Here is a 10,637-nt window from a genome sequence, read left to right as displayed (position 1 = left end):
ATACATGAACCATGAACTTCCAAATGTTCAAGCTGGTTTTAGAAAAGGCAGAGGTTTCCTCAGTGTGTATGCCCAGAAGTGGGATTGCTGGGTCATATACACACTGAGGAAACCAGATCTGAAAGAGACACGTGCACCCAAATGTTCATTGCAGCACTGTTTATAATAGCCAGGACATGGAAGCAACCTAGATGCCCATCAGCAGATGAATGGATAAGGAAGCTGTGGTACATATACACCATGGAATATTACTCAGCCGTTAAAAAGAATTCATTTGAATCAGTCCCAATGAGATGGATGAAACTGGAGCCCATTATACAGAGTGAAGTAAGCCAGAAAGATAAAGAACATTACAGCATACTAACACAAATATATGGAATTTAGAAAGATGGTAATGATAACCCTATATGCAAAACAGAAAAAGAGACACAGAAGTACAGAACAGACTTTTGAACTCTGTGGGAGAAGGTGAGGGTGGGATGTTTCAAAAGAACAGCATGTATACTATCTATGGTGAAACAGATCACCAGCCCAGGTGGGATGCATGAGACAAGTGCTCTTGGGCCTGGTACACTGGGAAGACCCAGAGGGAAATCGGGTGGAGAGGGAGATGGGAGGGGGGGATTCGGGATGGGGAATAAGTGTAAATCTATGGCTGATTCATATCAATGTATGACAAAACCCACTGAAATGTTGTGAAGTAATTAGCCTCCAACTAATAAAAAAATTAAAAAAAAAAAAAAATATACAAGCAACTCTTGAAGCTCAATTCCAGAAAAATAAATGACCCAATCAAAAAATGGGCCAAAGAACTAAACAGACCTTTCTCCAAAGAAGACATACAGATGGCTAACAAAAACATGAAAAGATGCTCAACATCACTCATTATCAGAGAAAGGAAAATCGGAACTGTTTATTTTTTACTACCATCCTGTGAACACGTTCTGCTGGCCTCTAGGGCCATGCTATATAGCATGGTAGCCACAAAAGCTGGTGCATCAGACATGATGTCAAGGTTTCGGAGACATTTTCTGGGCTGTAGTAGAGGAAGATCATGAAAATAGTGCTGGTGGTTCTCTATGGTCTCTTAAGGGCAATTATATTTGATCCTTAATTGTATTTAGAAATCTGCCCCTTTAAGCCAGATCTTGTTTCATGTGTAGATGGTTTACACATAGGTGTCTGTGTCTTTGTTGTGGCTTAGGTTAGAGGTTAGCCAGCAGAAAGTATTTCTTGGTTTGTAACAAACCCACAGGACCCACAAGTGCAAACCCCAGTGGTCACAAGAGCTAGGCAGTTAAGGGGCATCCCCTGGGTGATAGTGACAAAAACTAGAGGGCCAGACAGTCTCTTTTCTGGGAGATGAGATACTGGTGATCTTGTGCATGGTAGAGGTTCCTTGTGCAAGCTTCCTTCCCCAAGGCTGCCTCAGTAGGTCTCTACATGTGTGCCAAACCAGAAGCCTGCCCCTCACTCCAAAGCCATGAGTATCTTACAAGCCTCTTTCAAACACAGACTGGGCCTTTCTGTATGCTGTCCCTCTGGTAGGTGGATCCGGGCTTGGTTAGTCCATATGTGTATAACAACTGTTTTTCAGTCCCATAAAGCTTTGTGAGTTTTTCCATGATCCAAGCCCCGTTTACTTCCCCATCTACATATTTTGAGATCTTGTCTTTCAGACACAGGTCTTTATTCAGGTACCTGATCTAAGATTCCAGTATGTAATTGTAGATTCACTGTGTCACTGGGAGGAGGAGGTAGGATCCTTCTTTGTTTTCACTTTGAACCAGAAGTCTTGACACCATCATCCATAAGGCCTTCATTCTAATGAGGGCTTTCCACCACCTTTTAACTTGAGATGCAACTGAATCATGTTTTTACTCCTTCTGTTTTTCATTGAAGTTTCATTCTTGTACATTTAAAGAAATTATTCCTAAAAATTGACTTTTACCATTTACTCTGTTTTCTGCACTGCTCTTTTGTAGTTAATTGAATTTTTTGTAGTAAATCATTTTAAGTTCCTTAGATAATTCATTTTTAGTCTGTTCTGTTCCATTTTTGTGGTTATAATGAGGATTTCATATGACATTCTGAATGCTATAACACTATTTAGCATTTATTTCAAAAGTATATAGAAACTCTTGTATGTAGCTCTGTTAGCACCTTTTTACTTATTAATGTCACAGAAATTTAATGTTTATTTATTATGTGCCCAGTAGAGCCTAATTATTTTTTAAGATGTATTATCTCTTTATTATCTTTTTAAAAAATTCATTTATTATTTATTTATTTTATTTTTGGTTTGCTGGATCTTTGTTGCTATGTGAGCTTTTCTCTGCTTGTAGCAAGTGGGGTGTAGTTGTGGTGTGTGGGGTTCTTATTGCAGTGGCTTTTCTTGTGGAATACCATCTCTAGTGCACTCAGACTTCAGTATGGACTCGGTAATTACAACTCTTGGGCTGTAGAGCACAGGCTTAGTTGTGACACTCTGTCTTAGTTGTTCCATGGTATGTTGGATCTTCCCATGTCTTCAGCATCAGCAGGCAGATTATTTACCACTGAGCCACCATGGAAGCCCTATGGAGTGTATTAATATTTCATTATTGAAGGACACTTTGGATAGATGTAGAGTTCTCAGTTGAGGGTCTCCCCTTCCAGCATTTTTAAAAGCTGCTGACTTCTGGCCTCCCAAGATTCATGCTGAGGAATTTTCTGATTATGTTAATGAGGATCTTTTATACTTGGTAGATTTGGCATTGGACAGTTTTACAACTGTTTCAGTGTGACTCTAGGAATTTATCATCCTTGGAGTTTGTTGGGCTTGCACATTCATATCTTGGAATGAGATTTGAGAAATTTTTCATCATTATTTCTTCAAATAACCTTTCTGCCCACTTCTGTCTGTTTTCTCTGTGTGGTATCCCACACTGCATGTGTTGGTTCACTTGATGGTATCCCACAGATTGCTTGGCTCTTAGATTGCTCCTCAGTCTATATTAATTCCATTTCCCTGGAGTTGATAATTTCTGTTGTTCTGCAAGTACAGTGATCCTTTTTATCTTTGATCAAATCAGATTTTTAATCCCTCTAGTGAATTTCTTGTTTTAATTATTGTACTCTTCTGTTCTAGATGTTGGGTTTTTTCTTTTTTCCTTTTGGTTCCTTTCTGTGGTTTCTGTTGTTGATTTTTTCCATTTTACTCATGCATTGTTTCTTGACTTTATCTGATTCCTTAACCTCTTATGCATTTTAGCTACAGTTATTTTAAAGTCTTTTGTGAGTCTACTATCTAGTCTTCCTCTTGGACAGTTTGGTTGATTGGTCTTGTGTCTTTGAATGGTCCATACTTTATTTCTTTGTATGCCTTATGATTTTTGTTATTAACTGTACATTTGAATCTTACAGTGTGATATTTCTAGATATGCGATTGCCTTTACCAAGGTTTGTTGTCTTTGTTGTTTTGTTTGTTTTAAAATGTCTCTTTGCTTGAAGTCAGTCTGAGAGGAAAATCTAATCTAAGGTGTCTCAGATCATCTTTGATCCTGAGCTTGCTTGGTGATTTTCTAAATTTCCCAAATGGGATTGGTTTTGAATGTTTTAGTGCTTAAATATCTGGCTCTTCAGAGGGAATAAAAAGGTTAAATGAAGGGGAAAATGATAAAATGGATCCTATTTCCTTCAGTCCCCCACATGCCTCTTCACATGGAGGTGTTTGCAATAGTGGTGACCCTTGTCTGTTCCAAAGGCTGCATGCCTTGACTTTAATGAGCTTTAAGCTAGTAAAATCCTGCTTCTTTATGTGTTATAAACCTTATAACAGCTTCATCTTAAAACTGATAACTAAAAACAAATAGGTCCAGTTAAAATGGTAATTTTATTTTACTACCAAAAAGAGATTTGTCCGGTTTTCAATCAAATTTCAGATTATCTCAGTTTATAGTTTTATGTATAAAACTTGAAAACATTTTTGAGATTTTTATATCTTTCAACCACTTTTTTTCTTTTAATAGTTTTCTTACATTCATAATTTGAAACTTAAAAGTGGAATTGATCAGTTAACTTCACCAAGTTATTCACATTGCATGTAATAACTTTTAAGATCTACTTTGAAGCAAATCCAAGATGTCATATTATTCTACTCCACTATTTAAAAACATATCTTGAAATGGCAAGATTTTTTTTTTGAAGCAGAAGGCAATGCCATTTCATACCTAAAAATTTTACAACTTAATCAAATTTTAAGCTTCACATTTTCCTGTCTCCCACTATATAAGATTGTTTGAGTCAGATCCAGATAAGGTTTGTACATTTCATTGATTGTGATATCTCACACCTTTATAATTGATAGGTTTTCTTCTCTTTTTTCCCCTCTTGTCATTCTGTTTATTGGAGATGCAGTTTTTAAGCATATGCAGTAAATCTTCTATTTTTAATATTTATTTTTATCAAGTCAGATTTTTAAGAGGAGTCTTTCTAAGTTTCATTCTTAATAATGAGTCTAAAAAAATGTGAAGTCGCTCAGTCGTGTCCAGCTCTTTGCAACTCCATGGACTGTAGCCTATCAGGCTCCTCTGTCCCTGGGATTTTCCAGGCAAAAGTACTGGAGTGGTTTGCCATTTGAAAAATGTGTGTTCAAGTCATATTACTTGTAAGTCTTATTTGAGATATCACTGAATTTCCTTTTCCTTTGCGTAAAGAAGGATATAATTTAATAAGTAAGCTATTTACAATTCAAGACATTTGTCTTTTTTACACCTTATATTGAGAAATGTTAGAACACATTTTTTTTATTTCTGATGAAATTTTCATATTAAAAAAAATGAACCGTTGTACCAAGTTCAGTGAATAGACCTGCACATATTTGATTTTTCTGTTTAGAATATTATATTGATTTTTAGGTAGTGATAAGCAGGTTCAAGATAAGCAAGTCATCAGCAAAATTGGGCCTGAAAGCTAGGAGCAATTAAATTTCACACCAACCTTACCAAAAATGGGTCTCCTACATTCTGCTCCATTTTTTCTAAATAGGTAAATATTTGTTTAATTACTCTGATATAACTTTCTGATGAAATTTAACAGAATTCTCTATTTCCTAATCATAAGCTACTGTTCCCTGAATCTGTTTGGATTTTGCTTGTCATTAATTGTGAACATAGTGAAGGTCTCATATTTATCATACATAAATTAAATTACATATTTTTAAGTTAAATTAATAAAGTGAGAAATGATTATAATAATGTGAACTGTTTCATCTAGCACTTTGTTCAAGTAGGCTGAGCCCTAAAAGTAAACATGGTGTGACATATATATATGAACATTCCTGTGTGTTCCTCCTTACGTGAACAGCTCATGTTTAGTGTGAGTCTAGGGTTTACACACATGCATTTTTTACACCATGGACCTTCCATAAAACCCATAGACAATATCTGTTACACAGCTGAAGAAACAGTTGCTGTTTCCAGTTTGGAGTATAAATTAGGAGTCTGCATACACATAAACAACATGTGTACATATGTGAATCAGGTCTCTGGTTGGTTTAAGGCTCTATTAAGGTTTATTTGCATTTTGTGTGACATTAATTCAGAAATTCAAGGATTGAATTTCACATTGCCCAATATGCAAATTTACTTAAAAACAATAGTGCACTATGTCCTCCTCTGTTCCACTTTTTAAAAAAGATAATAAGAAACCCAGTCTGTTTTCATTGCTTCACTACATACCCTGTCTACCTGCCCCTTCTTACCTGTCAAGCTGTAGATGAGCTTTCTGAACTTGATAAGATCAAGATTCCTCACTCTGTTTCCCGCTTCAAGGTGTAGATATCTAATTATTTTCACCTATAACAGAACAATTTAACCCGGAGTTTTATAAACCTTTGTGTGCCTCTCAGGTGCTTTTTGTCCTTAAGAGGTTTATAGATAATTTCTGTATTCCTTGGTATTAATGAGGGTTTAACAGATCTGAGATAGAGGTAATTGACAATTAATATAATAGGATGTTTCACTGATTGACCTAAGATCTTGATAGAATAATGAAAGGAAAGACTACAGTATTGATGTTCTGACATTTTAGGCATATGTGTAATTACTATTTTGCTAGAATATTTCTAGCATTAGTGTTTCTAGGATTAGTATTTTGCTAGAATGTTTCTCTTTTCTAGTTGTTAAAAGAAGCCACAGATTCAAGGCACAAATACGAAGAAATGAAACAGCAAGAAGTACAATTAAAACAACAGGTAATGACAGTAGAGGTTAGCAAAATTTTTGAGTCTCCTGGTTCCCAGCCAGAGCCAGAGTTAGAACTGAACTGAGAAACATCTTTTGTCCTCTTGAAATTTTCCTCTTCACATAAGGTGTCTAATTTATCATGTTTTGAATAGAATTTTTCTCTGTAAGTCCTGTAGTTGGGCAAATTGGTATGTCCGATCAGACTGTTTTCATTGTCCCCCGTCTACTATCTAGATTTTTCACCAGTATCTTTTTAGCTTGCCTCAACACAGGCATAGTGTACATTTTTTTTTTTTTTTTAATATGTAGAGTTAATTTCACATACAGGTGATGTTGTGCATTTATTCTTTTTAAAAAAGAATTGGGATTCTCCTTGTTTTTCATTGTCCTCTAGTGTTTTTAAGTTGGTTGCTTTTTATGGAATAAAGAGAGCAGATGCTGCATCTTTGCTTTAAAGGAAAGATACAGGAAATACTGTGCCTTCCATCTCTGAAAGTTTTAGCAGTGCCTGTAGAACAGAGCTGATATAGTAAAATAATATTAGAAACAAAGGTGAATGACTAACATATGGAAATTTTATTCTGAACTCCTGAAAACTAAGATTTTGTAGTATTGTTTTGAAACATTGTATCTTTTTTTTGAAACATTGTATCTTTAAAAAATGTAAAATAGTCTTATGAGTTTGTGAGGAGATTCAAGCTAAGGATTCAATAATTTAAATATTGGAATCACAAAGAGTCAGACACGGCTTAGTGGCTCAACCACAGCAAAAAGAATCTCTGTTCTTCTAAGAGTCCTGTACAACTTTGAGAGAATCTCTTGCTGCCTCCAACAGGAATGAATTGCATTCCATTCCTAACTAAGAGAGTTGAGAGTGTTGTATTGAAAGATTCCATATTCTTCTGCTTCTCTGAAAGTGAGAAAATCATATTTCTTTTTCTCATAATGTGAAACTCTCAACTTTGTTTCTTATTGCTCCACCAAAGGGGCTTCTGTTAGTTCTGCTGGTGACAAACTATCACAGTGACTTTTATCAAGATATAAATAGTTATCAATTACTTGATGGAAGTACCCTGTTGCATGATGAGAAGAACATTATAAAATGGTTTTGTGGTGACTCTGGCAGTTTAGAATTTAAATTTGCAATTGTGTTGGTTCACAGATGACAAAGAAAATGAAAAAACTTGAAAAAGAAGTGATAATGTGGCGTACCAAATGGGAAAATAATAATAAAATACTTCTGGAAATGGCTGAAGAGGTGAGGAGGTTTACATGACTGAATAGCAAATGCTCACTTATTTCAGTATTGAGGCAGGTTAAAACTTGTATAAGTTTGGTAAGTTACAGCAGTTTTGATTTATACATTCTCTTTCTGGCAGTAATTTAGGTTGTCTTACAGAGGTGTTTAAACTTTTGCCTTAACTAGTTAACTTTGTGTTGCAGACAGTTGTAAAGTATCTTAAGTCTTGCTTTGTTCCGTGGTATACTTGAGAATAAATATAACTGTTTAACACAGTGCTATCCATGGCTGATTCATGTCAATGTATGTATTGTAATTAGCCTCCAACTAATAAAAATAAATGGAAAAATAAATAAATAGTGCTATGTAGTGACATTTAAGACATGATAAAAATTAGTTTACAGGTTGATTCAGATTACTTAGTTTTGTGCACAGTAACCTAATTTGTGTTTCATATAGAGGTTTCATAAATTTTCTGTTTCTTTCCCAGAAAACTGCCTGTGATAAAAAGTACAAGGTCTTTCAGATAAAGCTGGAACGACTAGAGAAGCTGTACAGAGCTCTTCAGATGGAAAGAAATGAGCTCAATGAAAAGGTGCAAGTCCTGAGAGAGCAGCTCTCTGTAAAAGCATCAGATGTAGATTCAGCAATGCCTATGATACAGCCCTGCACTGCTCTTGATTCTCAGAAAGAGGTGATCACCCACTCTAAAAGATCTCTAGGAGGCAAACTGGGGGTTGAATCCAAAGGAACAAATGAAGCAAAATGCAGTTTAAATGACCCTGTTTATGTGATCTCTTCTGGGCATTGACTCTGTTGACTAAGATGAAGTATGATCACTGTATTGAGAGATATATTTTGTGTATAACTTTTATGTAGTAGTTCTTATTCCTTTTGTGATGAATTTTTTTTTTTTTTTACCATATATGTATTTTCTTAGCTGTTGGACTATATGATACAGGAGACTGCTTAGCTGTCTGCATTGTTTGATGTATACATTTTCTACTCCTTTATTGTATACATTTGCCTTATTTTTCCTGTATTGGAATGCATGTACTCATTACCTTGTCCTTTTAATTACTTCTGTTTATTTGCTCATTGCCTTATCCCTGCCTCTTGAATATAATTATCAGAATTAAAGTGAGAATTATTCTGATAATGGCTCCTCTATGTAGAAATTAATACCAATTTAACTCTAGTTCATTAATATAAAAGAGAAAATAGTAAAGATGATTACTTTTGACCAGTAACTCATTTAAAAGTCAGGTTAAAATAAAAGTGCAGTATGGGATATGAAACAAGCAAAGCATGTTTGATTCATATTAGTTTTTGATAACATTTTCATCACTTGACAAACTGAGATAACTGCAAATTTTCAGTCCTACAAAATTGTGGCAGAATATGTGTATGAAATACCGTTTGTTTGGAAAGCATTATATTCAGGCAAGTCACTGGACAAAGGCTGAAAGTTTATGAGACTTAAAAAATATTTGTTTTAGTTTTACATTGGAACATATGCTTGAAGAAAAAAAATCAGTATTTAGGTGTTCGCATTTACAGTGAGAAAATTTCTGAAGTTCGAATTTTGTTCTTTACTTCATTAGTTTGATGTAGAAAAGCTAAATAATCTTACTTGTATGTTTCTGTCACATTGTGATGTAAAAGGGCTTAAAAATTGAATTGTCTCATAGGAAAGAGCCCGTAATGTGAAATAGTTAAAAATTTCCATCACTTACCTTGATGATCAAGGGTATGGACAGTAAAGCAAAGAATGTATATGAAAACTGACTATTAATCTGCAAAAATAACAAAGCCAAATACAGTAGTTTAACAGATTTTTTATAGTACCTCCTTTAGTTACTAAAGGGCTTCTCCTTGGCTTCTCCTTCTCCAGGGTATGCCTGGTGGCTTAGACATTAAAAAAACCTGCTTCCCAGTGCAGGAGATGCAAGAGATGCAGGTTTACTCCCTCCAGTATTCTTGCCTGGAGAATTCCATGGACAGAGGAGCCTGGTGGCTTACAGTCCACGGGATCTCAAAGAGCTGGACAGAACTGAAAAATTACTACTTAGGTTACTAACTGAAAATATTGGACCCACTTCTGTGAGAGAGAAAATAAAGATATGTGCTAGAAATTAAGATTTTTCTTAAGAGTAATATGACTGATGGTATTTCACTAGCACCCTGCTGCTTATAAGATATTGATTGACATTTAAGGTTGAGGTAGTTGTGTTACCTGCTACACTTCTTTGTGGCACTTGTTTCTATGTAAGGTAAATCTTGGGCTGAATTCAGGATGGTTGACAGGAGTTAATTCAGTTTTGGGGATACTAGGTATATTAGGTATTGTGTGAAATAATATAGATAGTAAAAATAATGTAAATTCTATGGGATGTATTTGGTTTCTCTTCACAGCCTCTGACTGTCACTGTACCACCTTTGATTCTTCAACCCTTGTTTGAAAATACTTTAACTGGCTGATGAAAATTTGCCATGTAATTAAATTGTGCTTGTTTTACCATTTTAGGGAATCTTCTAGAGTGTAAAATCTATAGTGGCAGTGGATACCAAAGTACACAAAAAACGAGGGTGTAGAATAACTTAATTGACCATTATATTTTTAGTTGTGTAGGATGACATTTTGTGGTTAGGAGCCCAGTATTTTTTTTTTTTTTTTCTTTTATCTTTTGACTGTCACATTTCTCAGGTGCTGCAGAGATATCTACCTCTTTCAATCTGTAAATAGAAAATTACTGAAAATGCTAAATACACTCCTATTTTTATAACATACATTTTTCTGAGGATAAAAGATTAATGAGGCTGTCACTTTGCTTTTCAAAGACGTTTTGTAGCTGTTTCACAAATGTGAATTTTACCTGCTCTGTTAAAGGTAGAGTAAATCTGTGATGACTAATATAACAGTCTCTGTGTATTATTTACACTTAATGTGACTTCATGTGACAGTGATCAGCTGCAAAGCTAACTGTAAAATGATTTTTCTGCCCTTGGAAACATAGGTAATTACTGCATCTTTTAGGTAAGTTGGGGTGAAGGAGACTACTCCCTGATTGACCAGCAGAAGTCAGTTTATTTAGCCAACTTCTGTTAGCAGCTTAGTTTCTTTTCTTGTAAAGTATGTGTTTTAGGGGACTTCCCTTGTAGTAGTGGTT

At 35.0% G+C, this 10,637-nt stretch overlaps 1 protein-coding gene across 1 annotated transcript in view; it reads left to right on the top strand.

Moving 5' to 3' along the window:
- The window catches only part of LOC122436399 (gamma-taxilin-like), a 90,548-nt gene extending 80,166 nt beyond the window's left edge, over positions 1-10,382 (top strand). Inside the window, exons 10-11 of the mRNA XM_043460208.1 lie at positions 7,368-7,485; positions 7,958-10,382. Of these exons, the coding sequence (XP_043316143.1) occupies positions 7,368-7,485; positions 7,958-8,278 (439 nt within the window). The 3' untranslated portion in view covers positions 8,279-10,382. The remainder of the gene's footprint in view (positions 1-7,367; positions 7,486-7,957) is intronic.
- Positions 10,383-10,637: the final 255 nt, after the last annotated feature.

Source organism: Cervus canadensis, chromosome Y (assembly GCF_019320065.1).
Source record: "Cervus canadensis isolate Bull #8, Minnesota chromosome Y, ASM1932006v1, whole genome shotgun sequence".
Taxonomy (NCBI): domain Eukaryota; kingdom Metazoa; phylum Chordata; class Mammalia; order Artiodactyla; family Cervidae; genus Cervus; species Cervus canadensis.
Note: the sequence above shows the minus strand (reverse complement) of the source record. Positions and strands in the feature narration are given on the sequence as shown.